This window comes from Cynara cardunculus, assembly GCF_001531365.2.
Source record: "Cynara cardunculus var. scolymus isolate 2C chromosome LG 1, CcrdV1, whole genome shotgun sequence".
NCBI lineage: Eukaryota > Viridiplantae > Streptophyta > Magnoliopsida > Asterales > Asteraceae > Cynara > Cynara cardunculus.
In genome coordinates, this window is record NC_037528.1 from 41,777,418 (window position 1) to 41,803,602 (window position 26,185).

Here is a 26,185-nt window from a genome sequence, read left to right on the forward strand (position 1 = left end):
CATGCTAATTTTGATTTCGAGAAATCAGCAAGAGATGTTCTCGATTCCGAATCTGAAGAAGAGATGATCTGTAAATCACCAAAGATCATTGAGAATAAGAAGCCTCAAAACTTCAAACCCTCATTGAAATCTGGTATTCCTCCATCGATGAAATCTTCAGATAAAGGAAAGGGAAAACTAAGAGATATCAAATCTGCCAACGATAACTCAAAAGGCCCTAGCATATTTTCTAAGTTCATTAAGTTCATTCGTGAGCAAAAATAGAATTGGCGTGCCTCTGAGAAATCTAACCACCACTTTTCCTCTCATTCAGCTGAAGAAAAGCAGTCCTTCCTCAAAAGAAAAGAAGTAATACAAAGACCCCTTCAAATAAAAAAATCTGAACTAGATAGAACAACCAATGCTAGAACATGATTTACATCCCCTGCATTTAATTCTTCATTTTCAGCGAATAAAAAGAATGCTCGACATTCATGTCCAAAGTATAATGATTGTAAATGTTTAGCTCTTTTACAAAACCTGAGGAATCACATGTTGACACATCACTGCATATTCTCCCAACACGTTTATCGCTATAAATTTAAATCCAATGAAAACGTGAAAAAGCCCAAGTCCAAGGGCAAGGGAAATGCTAACAAACCCAAGCCCGCAAAGGCTAAGGGTGATGAAAAGAGAGAGGTATCTTCTACTAACAAACGTGGACCCATTAAGAAATGGGTACCTAAAACCCCTTAACTTGTCTTATAGGACCATCATGTGCATCCATGGTACATGGATTCAGGTTGCTCTAGGCACATGACCGGTGACAAAAGTCAGCTGTCCTCCTTCATCGAGAAATCTGGAGGCTCTGTAACTTTTGGAGACAACAGCACGGGAACCATCAAGGGATACAAAACTCTCATCAAAAGCAACATCTCCATCAGCAAAGTGGCTTATGTTGAAGGTTTGAAGCACAACTTACCAAGCATAAGCCAGTTCTGCGACATGGGTCTTGAAGTCAGATTTCGCAAGGGTTTCTGTATCATAGAAACAAAGCCCGGCCAAACCATCATCAAGGCCAAGAGAGAAGGGAATCTCTATCTTCTGGATTTTCAATCCTCTGAGGGACAAGACACTCTTTGTCTTTTATCCCATAAGAGCGATAAAATTGGCTATGACACCAGAAGTTCTCACATTTGAATTTTGATGTCTTAAGAAAGCTAGCCAAACAGAAGCTGGTCAAGGGGATTCCTTATCTCAACTTTGAAAAAGATCATCTATGCTTAGCCTGCGAGATGAGAAAGCTAAAACAGGCCTCTCACCGAACAAAGTCAGAAACCTCGTGCACCAAGCCCTTGGACATGATCCATGTTGATCTCTATGGGCCCATATTTGCACAAAGCCTCTCAAGAAAGAAGTACATATTGGTACTAGTTGATGAATACTCCAGATACACCTAGGTTGAGTTTGTGAAGAAGAAATTAGAAGTTCCTGACCTACTCATTGGGATGATGAAAAGACTCCAAGTCCTTCTACAACAAAAACTCATTAAAGTTAGAAGCGACAATGGAACTGAATTCAAAAATGCCAGAATCGATGAATACCTCATCAATGAAGGCATCACACAAAACTTCTCAGCAACCAGAACCCCACAACAGAATGGAGTGGTAGAATGAAGGAACAGAACCCTTGTGAAAGCAGTAAGGACCATGCTTGCTTCATCAGAGTTACCCATCACCTTCTGGGCTAAAGCAATTTCTACCGCATGCTTCACCCAAAATCAGTCCATTATCAACAAGAGGCACTAGAAGACAGCCAATGAGCTCATCAATCAGAGAAGACCAAATGTCAAGTATTTCCATGTCTTTGGAGCAAATGCTTTTTACTCAATGATAGGGAATATCTTGGCAAGTTCGACAAAAAATCTGATGAAGGGATCTTTCTTGGATACTCTCAAACTGCAAAAGCCTACATAGTCTACATCAAAAGGACAAAAATTGTCATAGAGAGCATCAATATGTCCTTTGATGACTCCACACCAATGACTTCTGCACACAACAGTTCAGGGCTCGAACTTCAAAGAAGAGCATCTAATTCATCACTTGGCAAACCCAATGAATCAGAGTTAGCTCAATTATTTGAAGACATCTTCGAAGAAGAAGTAATTTCTGGACTTGCACCTACTGCAAAATTCACTTCTAGAACCGATGAAGAACATGAAGTCTCTAATGCTAAAGGTACAACTCATATTGAAACTCATGTTACTTCACCTTCTACTTCTTCTATGTCTTCAAATCAAGAACAACCAGAGTCTAACTCTGGAAATGATCTCTTCGAGGGGGAGCAAGTAGTTCCATCAGTCAATGAAGAACTGCATCTTGTTGCTCTAGAACCCCAGTCAATCACCAAGTGGACAAAAGACCACCCACATCACCAAATCATTGGTGATCCAACATCTGGTGTAAAGATGAGATCAACAACAGCCAATGAATGCCTCTTCGCCAACTTTCTTAGCATGATAGAACCAAAGAAAATTTCTGAAGCCCTACAAGATCCAAACTGGATAGATGCAATGCTAGAAGAACTACTCCAGATTGAGAGAAACAAGGTATGGTCCCTTATGCCTCTACCCAAAGGGAAGATGGCCATAGGAACCAAGTGGGTCTTCCGAAACAAGAAGGACAAATATGGCATAATAATAAGGAACAAGGACAGGCTTGTTGCCAAGAGCTACTGATAGGAAGAAGAGATTGACTATGATGAGACATTTGCTCCCGTCGCAAGACTTGAAGCCATCAGGATATTCCTAGCCTATGCAGCTCACAAAGGCTTTAAGGTCTATCAGATGGATGTCAAGTCCGCCTTCCTCAACGGCAAACTTCAAGAAGAAGTATACATGCAGCAGCCTCCTGGGTTTGAAGATCCAAAACATTCAGAGTATGTCTACTTTTTGAACAAAGCCCTCTATGGGCTAAAGCAAGCACCCAGGGCCTGGTATGAAACTCTATCCACCTTTCTCATCAACAATGGAATCGAAAAAGGTACAATCGATACAACCCTCTTTCTCAAGAAGCATAAAGGTGACATACTACTTGTACAAATATATGTGGACGATATCATATTTGACTCTACAAATGCAAAACATTGCAAAAAATTCTCAGAGCTGATGAAAAAAGAAAATTTGAGATGAGTACGATGGGAGAGCTTAGTTTCTTCCTTGGTATATGAAGGAAGATTTTGCCAAGTCAGAAAAGTTAGGTAAGATGGTTTCAACCTTGGAAACAAATGACAAAGGAATTATGTGCTTTCAAGGGCGAATTTGGATACCAAGTTTTGGGGATATCCGAAAAGTTATTTTAAATAAAAGCCATAAGTCCCAATACTCTATTCATCCAGGTACAAATAAGATGTACAAGGATTTGAAATCTTTTTATTGGTGGCCCGGATTGAAGTAAGATATATAGCTAGATATGTGGAACAGTGTTTAACGTGTCTACAATTTAAGATCGAGCATCAGAAACCATATGAAAGTCTTCAATCTTTGGAGATTCCTGTGTGGAAATGGGATCACATTACGATGGATTTTGTCATGAAGTTACCTCGAACTCCAAAGGGGTATGTTGCAATCTGGGTAATGGTTGATCGCCTATCTAAGTCAGCACATGTTCTACCTATAAGAGAAAATTACTCTTTAGAGGAGCTGGCTCAGGTTTATATCAAAGAAATTGTAACCAGGCACGGTGTTGCACTATCTATTGTTTCTGATAGAGATAGTTGTTTCACCTCAAAGTTTTGGAAAAGTTTGCAGAAAGCTCTGGGGTCTGAAATTCGGTTAAGTACAGCCTATCATCCACAAACAGACGGGCAAAGTGAAAGAACTATCTAGACTCTCGAAGATATGTTAAGAAGCTGTATCATTGACTTCAGGGGATCATGGGAAGATCATTTGCCACTAATAGAGTTTGCGTATAACAACAGTTATCATTCTAGCATCCAAATGGCACCATATGAAGTATTGTATGGACGTAAATGTCAAACGCTGTTGTGTTGGAACGAGGTAGGTGAAAGGCAGTTGACGGGTCCTGAAATTGTTCAAGAAACTTCAGAGAAAATTGAACAGATCCGTGAAAGAATCAGAACAACACAAGACCGCCAGAAAAGTTATGATGATAATCATCGAAACCCGATTGAATTTTGTGTAGGTGATTTTGTGATATTGAAAGTTTCGTCATGGAAGGGTGTTATCAGATTTGGGAAGAAGGGTAAGCTCAGTCCGAGGTATGTTGGCCGTTCAGAATATGTAACCGAATCGGGCCAGGGGCGTACCAGTTAGAACTACCAGAAGAGCTTAGTTTGATTCACAACACTTTTCATGTATCGAATTTGCGGAATTGTTTAGTTGATCCGAGCCTCACTATACCGTTACCAGAAGTCAAATTGGACAGTAAACTGAACTTTGTGGAAACACCAGAAGCCGTGATTGACTGAAAGATCAGGGTGTTGAGAAACAAAGAAATTACTCTGATTAAGGTTCAGTGGAAGTTTCACAAAGGACCCGAGGCAACTTGGGAATTGGAATCAGAAATGAGAGCAGATTATCCATGGCTCTTTGATTAAAGGAATTCCGGGACGAAATTCTTTTGAAGGGGTGGATAATGTGATAACCGGGTTTTGGATACTACCCAAGGCATTTATTTTGTGAATTAATTGTTTATATGAATACATGCTTACGTGAATTTAATATGTGAGTATGTGTATTTTATGCATGAGAATATATGCATAATATGGGAATGTACAAATATATACATATATGTGGAACATATATGTATACATAAAATATGAAAACACATGATATTATGCATGTTTGTGTATGTGTGAGCATGAATTTACATGCAATTATGGGTAATTTTGCTTGTAACCATGCATAAGGGGGGGGGGAAGAGTTGGCTGGTTTAGCCGACTTTCATATTTTTGGAAAGTGTATATATGGGGGTTGAGAATTTGGTGAGGCTTCTTGCCTCATTTGAGTTTTGGGAGGAATTAGAGAGAGTGGTTGTCCGAAGAATCAAGTTTGGATTCATTTTTCTATTTCATCTTCAAACTTTCATAAAGGTGAGTGATTTCTAAAAATACTCTTTTAAAAGCTTTGATTATTGCTATAAAAAGAACTGCATATTATTCTTAAAAAAACTGGTTTTGTGCGATTTGGGTTTATTCGGACAAGAGGTGACCGGACAAAGTATAAACCGGGCAAGGCTTGTCCGGATTACTCTTAAACCGGATAGGAGTCATCCGATTTATCTATAAATCGTTTAAGTGTTGTGCGATTTAGGGTGTTAGTTAGAATTTGAATTATGTAAACCGGACAAAGGCTTTGAAAGGAGAAGTATGAATACGACCAAGCATTGTGCGGTTTAGTCATAAATCGCTCAAGGGTTATGCGGACTAGTTATAAATCGGACAAGTGTGTTGTCCGTATTGCCTTAAACCGGACATGAGTTATGCAGATTAGTTTTAAATCGGTTATAGGTCATGCGATTTAGTCTTAAATCGACCATGTGTTGTCCAGATTAGTATATCGGACAAAAAGGGACAAGTGTTATCCGGATTGTATATACGGATAACTTGTCCGGGTGGCTTATATTTGATAATTTTCAAGTGTTGAATATTTTAGACATTTATTTAATTTAAAGAATGTCTATTATTGGGTTTAACTATGGAATTATAAAAAGGGATATTTTATATCTTTTTAAATAAAAAGATATATTCCAACCAAGCATGGTGACGTAAGTCTGTTTTGGTTTGAAACGGGATTTTGGGAAATGTTTCTACCAAGCGTGGTGACATAAGTCTGTTTTGGTATGAAACTATATTTTTTGAAAACATTCCTTCCAAGCGTGGTGACGTATGTTTGTTTTGGTATGGAATTGGATTTGGTAAATTGTTTCTACCAAGTGTGGTGACGTAAGTCTGTTTTGGTACGAAACTTATTTTAAAAGGCAGTTCCCCTAGACGTTGTGACTTTTGTCTGTTCTAGCTTGAAACTGTGAATGGGTACTTTCAGACGTGGTGACTTTTGTCTGTTCTAATAAGTAGCCCTGTTTTGATGGAGGAATAAGGGTGGCATATGAAGGAGAGATGCACTTGGAATAAGGGAGGCATTGTCATATGTGGATATTATTATAACTCTTATTATTGTTACTAATTGGATTTAAAAACTTTGAATCATCATTTCTTTGTGACTAGATGAATTAGTGATATTATTCCTATTAGAGGTAATAATTTAGATGTTATTGAGAAGGGAAAAATGGTTTGTCATAAAGCGCAAGTATTGCCTTAAATCTTTCTGTTAAAGTTTACAAAGAAATTGTCTGATGATTCAAAGAAACTTTGGTTATAATATTAGTTGTATATTGGGAACGTTGGATCTTTAAATAGATATATTTTATTAATAGAACTGAGGTTTTTGAGTTTATCCTATTATACATATCATTGAGAACTACAATTATTTGACTGTATTGCAAATATTCCTGAGCAAAGATACTTTATTGTATTTTTGGTGTTTATCACCCTGCATTTGCAAAGAAGGGATTCACTCACTAGACCCTTCTAGTCTAACCTTCATTTTCTGTTTTTAAAAATATGCAATGCAGGAATGGTAGGGCCCAGGGATAATAAGGAGAAAGGGAAAATGTGATTATATTCCTAATTTGATATCTACTTTTGGAGATCTATATGAGATTGCTTATTTTTGAAGATACATGTTGTATTACATGTGATAGTACAGGATTTTGTTTTGGAATTTTTCATATGTAGATTTTGTACATATAAGAATCCTTGTGCTAGTGGGACCTTGTGATGTAAACTATATTTCCATGTAATGAAATATGTGTTATATGTTGTTGATCCTCTCTCTCAGTGATTTGATGATAATCCTTTTTCACTTATACGTTGTATTTATGTTTCTGTCTTTTCAGTTCCAGCGATCTTCAACTGAGCCTGTTCAGTGATCGCTGAAGAACTTGTATTGTAAATCTATCAGAGACATCGATACTTCAAGAAGACAACACTCACACCAAAGAACCTTCAGTAAATGTCGAAGACTGAAACTGAAGATTAGAGATTGGCGAGTACGTGATCTGAAGCGGTACCCAGTGATTACAAGCATGTCTACATATGTGTGAAAACTGCTCAAGCTTTAGCGAATGATGAAGAGACCTTCAGGTCATTCCAGCATTCAGCGATCAAAGGAAGCTTGCTTAGCATGATTGTTGTTGTCTTGTCCTTATGCACACATAGGACAAACCCATACCCTTATGAAAGTTGGTATGGTACGGAGCCGACTAGTCGACTCTATTGTGCACCAATTTTAGGTAAGGATGTATGCTCATGAATAGTACTTTTTGTACTATTCACTGTAGCAAATGACAAGCCTTCCTCTTAAGGCTTGACACGCACTCTACCCCTACCATAATGCAATAAATGAACATTTAATGCACTGGGTATAAATAAAAGTGTTTCTTCTCCATGCAAAGTGCGTGCAACTCACTCTCTAACCCTAATTCTTACTTCAAGCATTTTCTAGCTTAAGTAAAAGATCTTCTTTACAGCATTTCTTTTCTTGTATTGCTAAGAATTCGTGTGTAACCAAAGATTGTTTAGATAATTTTTTATCACCTTATCTTTCCGTAAACAATCTTGTAAAATATGTATTTATCTTATTTATCAATATATATTTTAAATTCGAAAATATTGTGTTTGTATTCATCCCCCCCCCTTCTACAAACTATTTTACTATTCTTGTAGACCCTCAAGGGACCAACAAGTGGTATCTGAGCAGTGCTTTCTTCTCTCTCTTTCTGCTTAGTTGTTTTCAGTATTAGTTTATCTCTTTTCTTAGATAACTTTACTGCTTACAAATGACTTTACAAATTACAAACACACACACAAGACAATGGCTTTCTTGCCAAACCTCCCCGGTTTGTCCGTGACAATTTTAATCTCTGGAAGAACTGGATGTCCCTCTTTCTTGAAGGTGTGGATCCTGAATGTGATAACTGAATCCTAGTTATCACTTGAGGTAATTAATACGTGATTATTGGTTATATGCTTACTTGACAACTTGATAAATTGATATAGTTGATTGTATAGGAATGTGTGTTTTATGCATGGAATGCATGAATGAATATATGAATATATGCATGCTTAATTGGTAAATGGTAAAAGATTGTATATGTATGCATGAATATATGCATGTATATATGAGTAAGTTAGGAGATGCATGCACATGGGAAGGGTGTAGCCGACCTTCCTAATTGGGAAGAGTATAAAAAGAGGGTTAACCTCCATTTTGCACTCTTATTGCCAAAATTAAAATTGTGTGCGATTTAAGAAGAAGAGTTTTGATCGGATTGCTTATTTCTCTGCATTCTTGAAGTTGATTCTCAAGAGCATTTCATAAGGTGAGTGGTTTAAACTGCATTGAAACTCTTTGTAATTTCATAACTTGATTGTATAAACTTTTCGTTTGATTCGAAGTTTTAATCACATGAGTGTTGTCCGGATTAGACCTAAACCGGACAAGGGTTGGGTGATTTAAGCCATAAATCGGACAAGTGATGTGCGATTTAGCTATAAACCGGACAAAACGTGAGCGGGTTAAGACTAAATCGCTGGTTATATCAACCGACTTAGTCTTAAACCGGACAAGGAGTAAGCGATTTATGTATAAACCGCTCAAGTGTTAAGCGATTTAGTTTTAAACCGGATATATCTTAATCGGTTTAAAGATTGAGCAATTCATGAATTTTGAATTTATAATTAAATGTTTCAAACGGAGAAGTATGAATACGGCCATATGTTGACCGGATTATTTTAAATCGGTCAAAGGGGGGGACATAGTGATGTCCGGATTTGTTATCCGGAAAAAAGTGTTGGAGTCTTTCTCTTAAGTGATAAATCGGACAGGCTTTGGATGATGTGTTGTCCGGATTTGATAAATATGCTAAGACTTGACCAGAGATGAAGTCCGGCCAAGTCTATGTTGACCAGATTTGCATTTTTACTTGTGCATGGTTTATATATAATTGTTTTTATATATAAAATGGGGAATTTTGAAAAAAATGATTTTGAACTAATAATAATTCCATTGACTGCGGCCTATTTTATATGGAATTGTTTTTGTGAAATGTTTGGATGATAAAATAAGGGTGGCATATCAAGGAGAGGTGTATCATGTGATAAGGGTGGCATATCAAGGAGAGGTGTACATCTGGTTATAAGGGTGGCATTGGTATGTGTATGTTATATAATATAACTTCTACTATCATATCCCTTAAGATTACCATGGTATGGAATCTTTATTTCTTTGTGACTTAAAGATTTAGGAACAGGGTTCTTATTGGAAATCATAGTTTAAATGTTATAGAGAAGGAGATAGTAGGTTTGGCCTGAAACTTGGAATAAACCTTGTTTGAATGGAAAAGGTTTAAAAGTGGCACTATATTAAATTGGTTAGTGTAAACCTGTTTGGATTTGATGTATTATTTGCAATCAGGGAAATTTGGCACCTTAGTACTATGCCCTTACTTGTTCATATATTTGTTATATATATGAAAAGTTGATTTAAATAATATTTTGGTGATTTTCACCCTGCAATAACATATATAGGGTAACTCACTAGACCTTTCGGTCTAACCCTTGTTTTGTGATTTTAAATATGTATTGCAGGAAATGCTGAAGGTAAGGGAAAAGGGAAAATGTGATAATTTCCCTATATGTTTACCTGCATGAAGAATGGATGATGATATGTATAGTTTTGGTAGATGAAACTGGATTAGTACAAGATTTATATTTTGAATTTTTGGACCATGTATTTTGTACTAGTAGATTCTTGTACTAAGGGAGCAATGTGGAGCATAAACATGTATTTCTTCTTAATACCTATTTTCTCATTTCATCCAGTGCATGGGTGGAAAAACTAGAGGTCAAAACCAGGCCTCTACGATCGCCTTAACCATAGGCGTATCTGCGATTCAGCGTCGCAATATAAATTATGCTGCGGTCATTTTCGATGACCTGGTGCTCAAGCTGAACAAGCGCCAGCGAGAAAAGGTGGTGCCTTACACCAGGTTTCTTTCAATGGTGTTTGTCAAGATCTTTAAAGATCTCTACCCCAAAGAAGGAAACCTTCAGGTTTTCAAGCTTGGAACATGATTCTGGATCATAAGCTGAGGGACAGTAATGTGGCACTAACTTCTATTATGTCCATCACTATCTCTCCTGCTCCGGTGGCCACGACAAGGGTAACCCCCCCCCCCCTGTGTCTAGCCAAGCCACCAAAACCCCTTCAAAACGACCCTTTCAACCAACTCTTGGTTCTCCTCAGAGGGCCAAGAAGTCTAAAAAAGGGACAGCCACATCTCTAGCTGGAGCCTCTCAAAAGGCTTCAGTTATTGAATCTAGCCTTATCCCCGAGGCATCTTCTGCTAACCCTACCAGCTCTTCAGTGATCTCTCCTATCACTGTCGTATCAGTGGTACCTACCCCAACCGCCTCAGTGACCCAAATCACTGAAAATGTGAATATCAGCGCCGCCACCGTTGAACACCCACGTCTCTTCTCGACCATTTTCTCTTATCCTCCTTCTTTGGTCTTTACACATGTCGATGATGTATCAGCGACCGTCCTTCCTGATACTGAGACGCGCACCACTGGACCTGAGGTTGCTCCTCTCGATGCTCCTCAGCATACAGATGTCCATCCTCTCGACGACATCTTTGCTCACGCCAGTGACAATCCTTTTGATGTCACTGATGGCCCTTTAGGTATTCCATCTTCCTACCCTTTCTTTTCTTCTAACCTTGAGCTTTTAGCTCACACTTCCTCTTTTGCAGGTCATTCTTCGATGCATCAGCCTGATGCTCAGGGAGAGGAAGAGAGATAAAGAGAGAAAGATGATGGAGGAGATGAAGAAATTGATGATGACTATGATATGTCATCAGATATCAAACTTCTCCTTCCAGCTGTTCATACCGTCCTCTGCAGGATCAACGAAGTCCACCAGGAAATGCCCCGCCAGGGTGATCTTGATGCGAACTTCCTTGCCATCCAGGAGGACGTTCAAGAAGTTCAAAGTCATCTCCAGACTCTCCAAGAAGTTGTTCAAGCCAACACCGATGCCATTGCTGTTCTTCACAGCAGGGCTGACGATGCTCAGGCTACCGCTGATTAGCAGACTGGCCTTCTTCAACAGATTTTGGATGTTGTCCGTCAACCAGCTCTAGTGGTCCCTCTTTCTTTCTCTGCCAGTGATCACGCCCAGCTCCATGAGACGCGTGAGGCAACGACAACTCTAGCCAATGCTTTGCAAAGGCTAGAGGAGATAATGGTTCTCCAGCGTCAGCGCTTGAACGAACTATCTAGCCAATTCTCTCAAGTATTAGCCAGAGAGGGGGAGATGAGGTCCAACGCTGATGAATCATCCGATGCTGCTCCTGCTCCTTCTCAGGCTGTTGGTCCAGTATCAACTTCAGTTGCAGTTGAAGCTGAGGCTCCTAGAGCTGAAGCGGTTGTTGCTCCTGTAATGCCGACCACCAAAGCTGCTCCAGCTGAGGATGTCGATGCCATCCCTATGGATGATGCCCCTTCCATCACTCCTACTGGTGATGATGATGATGATGATGAAGATGAAGATGATGATGATGATGAAGATGATGATGAACCTACCATTCCAGACCCCGGAAATGATCTAGATGGCGATGACGACGATGATGTTGAAGATGACTTTACCATCAAGTACCAAAAGCCATCAACCGTCACCAAGGGAGTTGCTCTCAGGGATTCTGCATCCCAGGGGGAGCAAAGGCAAGGTGAATCTGTTCCATCAAGGAACTAGGACCCCAAGTCGAAAGGCAAGACGATCGTTGAAGAAGGAAACTTGAAGGTATTGTTCAATATCCCTCAACAACCTTTGTTTGAAGACGCTACCTCTCAGGTAGTGATTACTTCAAACTATCAACTTCACATTCCATCAACAACCTGCGATCGTCTAGAGCGGGTACCTGATCACCCCGTCTCTTGTGCTCCTACCGACCAACAGATGTCTCAGCTAAAGGAGTCACTCGACCAGACTAGAGTAAAAAATTTTCTCCGTACCTCTAGTGGTGGTGAGTTCGACTTCCTTTCTGAAGCTGAAAGACTCGAGGCATTGAGGGTTGAAGAAGAGCTAGAGCTTCAAAACAAGCAGACTGAAGACAGCTTGAAGCTGGCCAAGTCACTAGCTGAGAAGGTCCTCCCCAAGAAAAAGGTGAACGTTGTCCAAGCCCAGGCTAAACTTCTTTCTATTTCAGAAGCTGAGCATGAGAAGAACCTGAAGCTGGTGGAAAAGGATAAGCGATGGAGCGAAGCAAAGCTGAAAAAGAGAATCAGTCCCCGCCCGATTATCAGTGTCAACATCAGCGGACGTTCTAAAGACGGTGGAATGCTGGTCTCAATGCTCATCACCAGGGACAATCTTGATGCCGATACCGAGTACCCTTCCTACCTTGGCCATTATGGATACAACAAATGGATGGAGATCAGACAAGCCATTCAGCGATCCAAGTCGAGACACAAGACACTTATTGAGGACACCATCAGCGAGCTCATCAAAAGGATGTCCAGGTATGTCAAGGTCCTTGACATGCTATCTCTGAAGAAAGGTGGGAAGAAGAAACTCAAGCTCTCTGATCCTAATGATGAACCAGTCCTAAGAAACGAACATGAAACAAGGTTCTCCTTAGATGAAATTCTGAAGGGTCACTAGAGTACAGACATTTCTATGTTGAATCTTAACTTACCAGATAAGGGTCCTTATACACCCAACTTTGTGCATTTTAAACCTAGTTAGGAGTTATATTCCTTGACTATGAAGATGAAGTTAGATTTCAGAGAATGTCACAGCTACATCTATGTCCAATGGATCATCTGGTTTACCTCTTGCTCTGGATAGATGATAACATGCCTGGAAAAGTCGTAGATCTGAAGATAAGAAGGGAAATCCTACGTAGAAGAAACCTTGGTGAAGATGTACCTGGTTACAAAAATCTAAGTGTTCTAGAATAGTTTCTCTTTGTAACAATTATCCACTTTTCCTTGTAACTTCTTGTACTATGTCTACTTTCAGTTATTGTACTTATAATCTGTAAGCACTAGACATGTACTGTAATACTTGTAATATTTCCAATGATTAATAAAAATGAGTATTCCATGTACTTCACTGAAAAAGATCCCTGAAAAAAGTAATTGGGACACAAGTCTATGAGTTCCAATGTTACTTTTCACATTCACTGACAATCTATAAGTCAGTGAATAAGCTTTCAGTTTCAGTTTCCGTACTTGTAATTTTCTTAGATATAACTTAAGGAAAATTCTCAAGCTGAGACTGGCTAACTGAAAAAGATCCAAAAATAGTAAAAAGGGACATGTACTTTATATGTAACGTTTCCTTACTATTATTTGATAAGACAACTTTCTTTATGTTGCCTTGTTATCATCAAATAGGGGGAGATTGTTGATCCTCTCTCTCGGTGATTTGATGATAATCCCTTTTCACTTATACGTTGTATTTATGTTTCTGTATTTTCAGTTCCAGCGATCTTCAACTGAGACTATTCAGTGATCGCTGAAGAACTTGTATTGTAAATCTATCAGAGACAGCGATACTTCAAGGAGACAACACTCACACCAAAGAACCTTCAGTAAATGTCGAAGACTGAAACTTAAGATTAGAGACTGGCGAGTACGTGATTTGAAGCGGTACTCAGTGATTACAAGTCTGTCTACATATATGTGAAAACTGCTCAAGCTTCAGCGAATAATGAAGAGACCTTCAGGTCATTCCAGCATTCAGCGATCAAAAGAAGCTTGCTTAGCATGATTATTGTTGTCTTGTCCTTATGCATACAAAGGACAAAATCATACCCTTATGAAAGTTGGTACGGTACGGAGCCGACTAGTCGACTCTATTGTCCACCAAYTTTAGGTAAGGATGTMTGCTCATGAATAGTGTTTTTGTACTATTCACTGTAGCAAAGGACAAGCCTTCCTCTTAAGGCTTGACACGCACTCTACCCTACCATATTGCATTAAATGATCATTTAATGCACTAGGTATAAATAGAAGTGTTTCTTCTCCATGCAGAGTGCGCGCAACTCACTCTCTAACCCTAATTCTTACTTCAAGCATTTTCTAGCTTAAGTAAATGATCTTCTTTACAGCATTTCTTTTCTTGTATTGCCAAGAATTCGTGTGTAACCAAAGATTGTTTAGATAGGTTTTTATCATCTTATCTTTCCGCAAACAATTTTGTAAAATTTGTATTGTTCTTATTTATCAATATATCCCCCCCCCCTTCTATAAACTGTTTTACTATTCTTTTAGACCCTCAAGGGACCAACATATGCAAATGTGGTGTTCGGGGGTGTTACAAAAGGTAAGTGGGCCGAAGAACTGCCATCAGTTCTTTGGGCCAATCACACGACTCCTCGAACTTCAACAGGTCATACTCCCTTTTCTTTAGTTTATGATGTGAAACTGTTTTACCAGTCGAAGTAATACTAGTCTTTCCCAAACTAAGAACCTGAAATTCTTTTTCTAAATTCTAAAAGAACTTTGTGGCTTCGCATGAAAGATTAGCAAGATCATCAGAAGATGAAATAAATAGAACAAATACAACCACAAAATAATCTATAGATTCAACTCAAGATGGTAATTAGAAATCATAATATTATCATGATGTCTTGACTTAGAAGGCTGAAAAAGGATAGTGAAACAACTGCATATTGATATAACTTCACCAAAATATTGAGGATGAATTGATATTGTGAGCATTCATCAAAATGCAAGAACTTACATGAAGGAATATGACAATTATGCATGATTAACATGTTAAAACATACCTTATATCATTTAGTCCTAGAGCAACAACATAAAAATTAGGAACACCCCTCCTCATCACCTCATCATATGGAACCACAAGACTACTACTATGACTGATGTTAATTAAATCATCCAAACATGGGGAGAAAAGGAAGCACATAAGCAACTATTTGGTACAATTTGTAGTCATAGAAGAAAATGTGTAACTTTAGGCTCATTATGAGAAGCAATTGCTCAGGGCTTGGAGGAAAAACATTTACTTGAAATTACATGCTTCCAAGATACATTCAAAGAAATCCATAAAATAACTTGAGAAAGTAAGCATTTCAAACGTTGTGCAAAAAACCAAATAATAAATATGTAACAATACCCATGGAAGTTTTATGGCTTACATCATATGTGTCCACAAGAACCAAAAAAATTGTCAAGATGAGCCTTCTAGCTTCTTTTTTTTTTCCAATAAAAACCAGGGTGGGATGAATCACCTATCTTGATTAGGTTCTAAAACCCTTAAAATATGTGTGTTCTTTGTTTTTCTTATTACGGGCATATCTTTGACTCTCCGCTCAGGGCATCCAAAACCATAGGACCGGCCCGAAAAACAATTGTCCTATAAAAAATGAGTTTATATAACACTTCTCAGTAGTCTCCTATATAATAGTTAACACAATATTTTATTTTAATGACATCCAAAAAAACATATTTAACGCACAAAAGTAGCGTATAAACCTATTATAACACTTTACATAAGACGCTTTATAGTTCGGTTCAATAAACCTAAGTTATATAAAGTATACCATTAGGACGTTTACACATTCTCGGTATTCTACAAAACCAATTTTGTTATAGTGTTTTATATTTTCTTTTTAGTCATCATATTTCACATAAGGTTGTCAACTCTTCATGGTCAAGTTTGTTAGTCGAAAGCCATAAAGTTCAATCGATTCATGTTGAACAAGTATATTGCATGGTCCCTGTTGATTGGTTACATTAAGAATAAGGTTCACGGTCAAATAGTTTAAAATTTCGAAGTTGTTAAAATAGGCCGTTTTGACTTAACACTTTCTCAGAACACAGTTTCTTTTTTATTTTATCTGGACATTTGAAATTAAGTATAAACACATACTGATTATTTTAAAATGAGTCTAAATTCAAACGATCACGTACCAAAATAAGCGCTAGAATCCAAATGAGCACCAACTCTATATGGACCTAAAAAACTCCATAAAGAAAAGTAGGCAAATATCCAATGACTAACGTTCCGTCGATTTATCGAGGATAACGAAAATATGATCAATTCAACATATAAATAATAACTTTTAATCTGTCACGTCATTCAACTCATACCGTCTCTTTAGTCCTCAAAATTATTGAAAGGGTAAAATAAGATACCGATGGGTAATTTCGATTTCGTTACGTATGCGATAATCGATCTTGACCCGAACATAGATACATAAAGGTGACACTAGAATCTTCCAAGGGTATTTTGGTAATTAGACAACCTCAAAAGTTGGTATTGATGTATTGACGTGAAACGGATTATAAGAATCTTTATGCCGTAATGTAAGATCCCACGCCTAACTTTATTCCTAAACTCATCAAAAAGTAACTTCTAATTCTCTTTTGCACCATTTTTTTTCTTTTCTTTTTGATTTTCTTTTATAAAACTGGTTTAAGTTGTTTGAGTTAAAGCATATAACATTTTAAGGATTGGATGGCTTCAGCTCTTAATATTTATTTATTTAGGTAAAAGTTGATTACTGGCAATTTTAATCGGTGTCACATAGCCTTCAAAAATACTAATTTGAGGGGACATTTTTTGAATCATTTAGCTGCTAAGGCTAGTAAAAAGGGAGACACAGGTATTTACACAAAGTTACCCTGCCTCTTTTGTCAACTAAAAGCATCTCCAACAGCTATGTTATATATCTATATTTTTTCTAAAATAGAGTATTAAAAGTCAAAATCTTAAAAAAAATAACATTTAATTACACCAATTATTCTATTTTGAAAATTATAACATTTATATTATTAAAATATTCATAAAATTTAATAAATATTATTTTCCCTCCTAAATATTTATCATAAATATCTCTTCTTCGTGGGAAATTATTAAAATAGTAATTTTTGTCTCTATTTTGAGATTTCTTTGAATTTAGAGATTTTTACCATCTTTATTCTTTGTTTTCTATTTTAACATACTAGATAACATAGTTGTTGGAGTAAAAAAAATTACAAAAATCCATCTCTTCTTCATTTTAGCATAGCTGCTAGAGATATTTTACTATATGCCAGAGCGTCAATATTTTTTTTATTAATAATTAATGTATTAAACATGATTATAAAATTTAGAGTAAATTATAAATTTGGTCCATGTGGTTTGTTGCTTGTAACACTTTTGGTTCTTATGAGTTTCAAGATTACAGATTTGTCATTGTGAGATACAAAAACGACTGGATTTAGTCCCTCCCTCTAACGGCCATTAAAAAATTCCGTTAAATAAGAGGTATTTTCGTCTATTCTCATTTTTCATTAAATAATAAAAAAATGTTTTAATCCACAAATTAAGTCATGCTATGTGTCCCTACCTTCCGCAAGAACGTTTCCGGTCAAACCCAAACTTTTTAGACCATTTTATTCGACCAAACCCATCCCTTTTTGGCGATCTTCTCCGTGCAGAAACAACAACATCAAAATGACAAGAAAACATCCCAAACCCTAAAATCAAAATCAAAACAAAAAAATCTGTATGTGTGTGTGTACAACAAAAGTCTGTGTTTGAAACCAGCTCGTATTCTATGCACCAGGATTCGAGCCAAATTTTGAAACCAAATCCATATTCAAAACAACCTTCAGTCTCGTGTTTTATGCACCAAGATGGTTTCAATTTACATAGACATCCAAACGAGCTTGGATTTGTAGGAGAATCAGATGGGGAAGTTGGATGAAGGAGAGTTTGATAACTCTTATTTTTAAGAGTTATTTCCTTTTTATTTCCTCCCTTTTTACTATTTTTAAATACCCAATTTTCTTGTTTTTGTCTTTTATTCCAAAAAGTTTTAAAAAGACGTTGAAACACAAAGGAAGAGGTATTATTCCAAAAATCTGTATTTTTCTGACAGCACTGCCCACTGTGGCACCACTATGGGAAGTCTTCCAGCCTTGCTAGAGCTTCTTGGGAAACGTGCAGCTTGAAGATTCCTCCAGATATTTTTCCTCCAGCTGTTATGAGCTGTCTTTCATTCTCTATTTTATTTTCTTTTGTATTTTCTTTATTTGTACTAATTGCCCAAATATAATGATTGGGTGTGTACTTCCTCCCTTCCTCTCCCCTATATAAAGAGGCTTAGGAGAGTCTTTTGAAGTGTGCCAAGATTAGAGCTCTTTTGAAGGGTGCCAAGATTAGAGAAAATTGGTGCCAAGGTGTGCTAACTTGGGCTAACTTGTGCCAACTAGTTCCCCAACATCATCTTTTGTTATGTTTCATCTTTTAATATTATAAACGCTTTTTAATTTTATGTCTTTAAATTTATGCCTTTAATTTTATGTCTTTAATTTCTTGTCTTTAATTTTATGTCTTTAGTTTCTAGTCTTTAATTTCTAGTATTTTATTTTCTTGTACTCGTAATTTAGTTTTACATTAATGCAATTTATATTTCAGTATTACTTTACGTCTTTAATTATTATGTCTAGCTAAATTACTTGTATGGGTGTGGGTGTGAGTTTAACTTAATATGTTTTTATAATATTTGGGTGTTTTTTTATCTTTTATCACTTCGTAACTTGGTCACTTAAGATGGTACTTAAAAATGCGGATAAACTGATCACTTTGAAGTGTTAATATTAGATCTTAGACCCAGAGATGGGCGGATCCGAAATACGGCTTAAGTGATGCACATTGAACTCGAGAGGGTCTTTGAATAATTACGCGGAGACGCGAATTTTGCATGCATTTAGCTAAAGCAATAGGTGTTTCATCACAAAGAGATCTGGGTGAAATTTTCATTCCTTTTACTTTTTAGCTAGATCGGCAAGTCTCGAAGTGGTAAACGTAAAAACCTTATGGACTTTTATAAGGCCCGGTTATAAAAGTTCACTTTCGAGAGATCAGAACTTTTATAAACAACTCGTAAAAGTCTAACCATTTTATTGTTGATTTTATCTTAAGCAACATTTGCACCCATGCCCATCATTTAATATTAAAAGTTTATTTCGTTAATTAGCTAGTCGGTCCTATTTCAGTCTTTTTATAAACAAAAATCAAAAGTTTTTACATCTCGAAACTCGTGCAAAAAGTTCTTGAAAAATCTCTAAATCTCAAACGTCCTTTCTCTGTGGGAACGATCTCGGTACTTTGTACCACTTTATTACTTGTAAGCGATCATAGTGTCGGCGTATACTTGCACCGACATTGTGCGGACATTCTGCCCACTAGGAATACGCGAACGATCCTAGCCTGTCAGAGTTCAAAGGGAAGGGGGACGTGTGATTAGTCGGTGATGGAGAAGGGGGAGATATTGTGTGTTCGCTGGTGAGAGTTGCAGATTTAAGGGAAAGGGAGATCGAAGTAAAAGGTGGAAGAAGATGAGATGAGATCGGTGCGACGAGAGTTTCTGTTACCTGGAGGTGGTCACAAAAGAAGAAGGTGGAGTGGACTGGTTGTTCCGATGGACAATCAAAGAAGGAAAAACCGGGGGAAGGGGGTCCAGGTCATGGTGGATGGAGGCAAGGAACAACAGGTTTGGGTACCGCTGGTTTCTCGATTTAGGGGTTTAAGGTCGCGGAAGTGGCCGGTAGTTTTCCGATTTTGTGGCGATGGTCTTCCGACGAAAACCTATTGCCGACAAAAGCTAGTTCTCTGTATATTATTTAAGTTACAATCTTGGTCCCTCTAATTTACATGTTTATTTATTTTTCAAATAAAAATGTGATTAAAAGTAGAAAAAGACCAAACTACCCTTCACATAACGGTTCTTCTAACGGCTGTTAGAGGGAGGGACCAAATCTTGTCGTTTTTACATTCCACATGGCGAATCTATACTTTTGAAATTGTAGGGACCAAAAGGGTTATAAACAATAAACCACATGAACCGAATTTATAGTTTACTCTAAAATTTATTTGGTAAAAGTAATGTTTAATTTTTTGTGGTATAAGGAGATATAAACGCAAAGTGTATTTTAGTCAATCATTAAATCGTACCTGCTATAAGTAAATTATAAGGTAAAATTGTATTAAAATAAAATTAATTTTTCAATTTTTTTCTAGTTTAAAGAACTAGTTTTTAAAATTTTATTTCAGAAACAAATTTTCAAGATTCAAGTAATTTGTTGGGGACCACTAACTTTGATTGACGTTCGTTTGGAGTGTAGACCCTAGCGCATTTGTGGATGTTGATATGCTTCACGCGAGTTTGCTTTGATGGGTTGCCTTGGCTATGGGCGTCCATCGACTGGATGACCTTTAAGAAGTCGACGATAATCTGTAATAAGTTATGAACTTGAGTTTGAAGAGATTATACATTAATAAGTGATACTTAATGTTTTAATAAGTTGTTTTTAAAAGTGTTTTATCGAATTTTGTATAATATAACATAGATATATACTAATTGTATACTCACATGATGCAGTAAGATGCAAAATATTATTGTAACAAAAAATGAAACCTTTTTTTTTCGTAATTTCTCTTCACAAAATCAAATTTTATGTTCCAATTTTTTTTGAAACATACGACATTGTGGAGAAAATCCAATATGTGAAATTATTACAGTGACACACACTAAACTCTCAACCACTCTCAAATTAGACTCACATCATCCAAAGATTTACGTCACATTTTTACAATCTATAACCGGAGAACAAAGAGGGAAAAAAAATGAAATCCTAAAATTCGTTTGATTGAGGCGTTTTGAAACCGTAACATTGGAGATTTTTTATAGGTATGAGACTCATTTTACCTTTTGTTGTTCCGCCTATGTGATCCATGCTATCAACATATAGATGATCATTTTCTGGTTTGGTCCAAATACAGGCGTCCAATCTAATATTGTGTCTAAAGGATTTAATATACCAAATTCAAGTCTGTTTTTGCAGATTTGATAATGGTGTCATGACATGCCTAAAAAATCTTTTATATTTTAAAATACGAAACTTATATAGAATCATAAGTCATTTAAATTATCTAAAGTAAATACTTTTTTTTGTGTTCTTAAAATATGACGTAAAATCATAACAATGTACATAGCTTAAAAAAAGGAAAATAGTTTCACAAAATATGGGATAAGGATATTTTTCTATTCCAATCACTTATCGACCTCCAAAACCCGAATTCTCAATAACCAATTATTTCACAGTAGGTGTTTGAGATTACTTATTTGAAACAACTTATGCTTTTCTACAAAAGCACTTATAAACTTATTATAAGTCAGAAGGGTTTAACTTCTTCAAAAACTTCTTATCACCGGTTTGACACCGGTATAAGTTATTTATTCAAACACTCAAGAGTGTTTATTACCAGTAACACACCGAAATAAGTCAATAAATTATTTTATAAGTAACCCTAAACAACCCTTAAATATTTAAACATCGAGATTTGAAACGTATTTTACATATTTCATATATTTAGAGGAAGGTTGTACTTAATAGGAAAGTTTGGTCTAAAGCCAGCCGAGTGGACTTTTAAAATCTTTTTGACCAAAAAAATAATTATTAATTATATATAAAATTTAATTTAAGTATAAAATATAAATAAAAAGACCTGTCCAGAACTTTTTACATTCTTGATCTTAACCATTAGTTTTAAGTGGCCATCCTTAAAATCTCTTCATATTCTCGAGAATGGTTGTCCAAACTCTTTTTTATAACAGAACGATAATCGAATCTAACGGTCCATACTGTCTGTAGAACTTCACACCCTTCTTTTTTATTTTAACAAATATTATCAACAAATACTAACAAGTATTGTCATAAACATCTGAGTACTGTCATAATAGATTACTTTATAGGACTTAAATATACAAAACCAAACAAATGCACTACCTATTTATAAATGTTACAACAAACTTAAACGACATTTTTTTAACATCTTAACAAGTTTTCAGGATACTTTATTTCAAAAAATTTGCAATGATTAATAGGAAACTTTATTTCAAAAGTGACCTAGAAACTTATTAGAACATCCAAAAACTCCTATAAACTAGTTGTAACACTTTTACATAGGATGCACAATTGTTTGATCGTATAAACTTAAGTCTTATAAAACAATCTATAATGACACTTAATCGATTAGTGCTTTGTAGTCGATACGTAATTTTGAAATTTAAGAGTTTTACCGATTTGTTTTTCAAGAACGCATGGATATTGTATTTTATTCGATAATATAAGGGTGAAAGAATAATTATATAATAAAAGATATTAAATATTACTATTTAAAAATGGTTTTATTAACTTTAGTTAGAAATAAATGATGCATTATAGAAAATAATTGTTAAAGACATTTAACAATAACAAGTGGTGTGATGATTGATACCTTTATGGCTTTATATGATTAAGAAGGCAGGCAATTAAGGTAGCTAGGCTGGCACATACATAACATGCTTATATGTACAACCCAGCTAGCCTGGCAAGGTACAACCCTTTAAAGCCTAAAACTCTTAGTTTATCGAAATTATTTTTTACTTATTGTTAATGGATAAGGAGTCAACTATCAATTTGGTCCATACGGTTTGTCAAAATAACACTTTTTATCCTTGAAGATCTCAAAATTTGAAGATGGATCATCATAGTCTGTAAAAACGTTCGGACTTGGTCCCTTACTCCAACGGTCGTTAAAAATTTATGTTAAATGAGAGGTATTTTGGTCCTTTTGCTAATTTTTTATCATTTGCCAAATCAAAAACCACAAAGACCAAAATTGTAGTTTAATCTTTCTTTACTTTTCTATTTTTCTTTATTTACAGTATTAAAAAATATATATAGAGAGAGAGTGTGTGTGTTTCAAATACAAACAATTCTCTAATTAGTATAAATCATACAAATCAATTCCAACCGTCTATTCATTCAAGTCAGTTTCATAAACATCTCGATTGTTTCATGATCTAAAGTGTTAATTATAATAAATGAACTCTGATAAGCTTCTACAAATATCGAGATCATGATAAATAAACTTTTATCATTTTCATAAATATTTCATATGATAGGGTTTGTATTTTAAACTCCTCTCTCTCTCTCTCTCTCTCTCTCTATATATATATATATATATATATATATATATAGACAGTATTAAACGAGAACAATACCTATTTAAGTAAACACGAAAATGGTCAAATCAAATGTGATTTTTATATTAATGGTTAAAAAAAGTGTCTAGACTACTTGTGGCTTTGTGTTCAGGTCGTCGGGCAAGGTCACCTGAATCACATATGATTTTGTATGTGATGTTAATGTAAAATCACATGTGATTTGTCCATTTCCGTGTCTTTTAAATATGTATCGTTCTCGTTTAATCCTCCTGAAACATCTCGCTAGAGCAATCCCCAGATTTTACCAATTTTATAAAATCTCCAATAAAATATAATTTATTGATTATTGGGACCAAAATTGATCCTAATTATTCTAAAAGTTTTGTCAAAGCAATCGGGGCCAAAGATGGAAAATCTGAAAATGCTGCTGAAACGACTAAGTCTGGAGAAAGACCAGAGGCGATGAATTGGTCCAGAGGCAAGCGATGGACCAAAGGCTGCTGAAATGACTAAGTCTGAAAGAAGACCAGAGGCGATGAATTGGTTCAGAGGCAGGCGATGGACCAGAGGCTGCTGAAATGACTAAGTCTAGAAGAAGACCAGATGCGATGAATTGGTCTTGAGGCGATGAAGGTCCAGAGACGATGAAGGTCCAGAGGCGATGAAGGACCAGAGGCCATAAAGGACCAGAGGCCTTGAAGGACCAGAGGCCTTGAAGGACCAGATGCCATGAAGGACCAGAGGCCATGAAGGACCAGAGGCCATGAAGGACCAGAGGCCTTGAAGGACCAGAGGCCATGAAGGACCAGAGGCCATGAAGGACCAGAGGCCATGAAGGACCAGAGGCCGTGAAGGACTAGAGGCTATGAAAATGGACCAACCCTTTGAAACACACAGATCTGGGCATAACATTAATTAACCTCAAAATATGGGATATTAATTTTCTAGAAAAACTTTGAAATATCCATTCTATTTTAATGATAAAACCACCCAAAACACAATTCCAAACCGGATATAACGGATTTTTACTTACACCCCGAATTAAGTAGCAAAAGAATACATGACATATTTATAACCGAAATAAGACTATATATAAGCTACACTTACTACAACTATGAGATACGGTAATAAGTTACTATTTACCCAAAAGCAAGATCGTAATCTTCAAGTTCCTCGATAAATTTTGAAGTCAAACAACGGGTTATTTCTTCTTATTCGACTTCTTTCCTGAGAGAGGTTTCCACTTAAATGGTAATCAACGCTTAGTGAGTTAAATAGTTAAGTATTACATATCAATATCGCACATGTTTATAAACATACATAATAAACTCTTATTAATAAAAGAGTTCAAGACATCATCCAGATGCAAACCGAGACTTACAAGAAACCGAGTGAACAATTACGTACCGGATGCTAAGATCATAGGATTCCATATTCAAATCACCATAATATACCATACCATTGATGCTCAATACAACAAAGAGACATGATCAACGACCAAATATATTCAGCAACGTTAGAATACCAATAAATATCAAGAACCAAGAGATCGAATCGGTAAACATAACGAGGACAGTGCATCACCCCGTCCTTCACCTCCCGGGCTCATGCCAAAGTCCGAATCAGAACCGTACATTACGGGAAACCTCGCACTGCCCGCCTTCCTCTACCGGGTATGTGCCAAGGTTCCCTACTCATTGCTCTTCCTCCTCTTCTAGTAATGAGTATTCACAACCGTAGAAAGTCTCACCCATCCAACCCGGGATCTTGACTTCGCCATAAACTTCCGGTGTACCACACGAAGTAGTACCCGTACTATGGCGTACAATTCAAGGAACAAAACAACGAGTCCGGATCCAGAAAGCAAACCGATGTACCGAGTTAGTAATAAGGAATCGACTCACGAGACAGAATGAAAGACAAATCAAGATCGTGTGACTCCATTCAAGACCAAAAACATTCATATGAAAATATATATGTTCAAATCAATATGTAACAATTAACTATATAACTCACCGGGCAACCGTATAATACCGAAAAGCTCCAAAATGAACTCACAAAGAAAGTCCAAGCTACCACACTTAGATTGCTTCCAAAGCATCAAAATATGTCCTAATTACCCCCTGGAGTAAATGCACAAAATCTCATAAGCAACCAATATAAGAAACTCATGATATACACATATCTTATTTGAACACTTTACCTAAATTTCTATATACAGTTGCTGCATGCAGAACTGTTTTGCCCATTTTAAACTTGGACTCATGCCTTGATCATAAAATAAGAAATAAACTAGACTCAATTATAGAACTAAGAAAATTGGCCTCACCTCATTTGGATTTTTTTATGATTTTATAAAAAATTTCAAAGTCTGCACATTTTCAATGCATTCTTAAATCGAAATTCTCATTTTCATACATTTTTCTCAAACCATTTCGATCCCAAATTATTCCAATTTCTGAATCTCAACTTATCATAACATATTTGACATAAACAACCAAAATCCAACCTTTATTTTATCATTTATATTATCTCCTAAATCATTGACTTAATTAAGTCAAAGTTCATATGATGAACTTGCATAAATCTTGATAATCTCTTGAGTCTAATGATTATTTCATGTCATAAACACTAAAATGCACTCATTTTATACACTTAAGATCAAACCCATATGAAACCCTAACTTTATCTCAACATGCAATCTATATAACAAGAATGTCAACCAAGAACAAGTGCAAAGAATGTATTATACCTTACTTGATGATCAAATCTTTCAAAAATCTTGTAGTTCTTCTTTGATTTGAGTTGAATCGAGCCTATGTGTGTGAAAATCGCGCCTTTATTGTGTGTGTGAGTTCTGGACTTAGATGACATGAAAAATGGGCCAAAAATCCTATTTATAATGCTAAAACTCGAGTTGGGCCGGGTTGGCCCGGCTAGGTACCCATTTTGACCATCAACACTTAAATTATTTATAACTTTTTGCTCGAACCTCCGTTTTCTATGAGGTTTTCGCCTACACGTTCATAAAGAGATAATCTATAACATCC

General features: G+C 36.3%; 1 protein-coding gene across 1 annotated transcript in view; it reads left to right on the plus strand.

Moving 5' to 3' along the window:
• Positions 1 to 19,487: 19,487 nt before the first annotated feature.
• LOC112506031 (serine carboxypeptidase-like 51) overlaps positions 19,488 to 26,185 on the plus strand; it is a 23,489-nt gene continuing 16,791 nt past the window's right edge. Inside the window, exon 1 of the mRNA XM_025110062.1 lies at positions 19,488 to 19,758. Within this exon, the coding sequence (XP_024965830.1) occupies positions 19,488 to 19,758 (271 nt within the window). The remainder of the gene's footprint in view (positions 19,759 to 26,185) is intronic.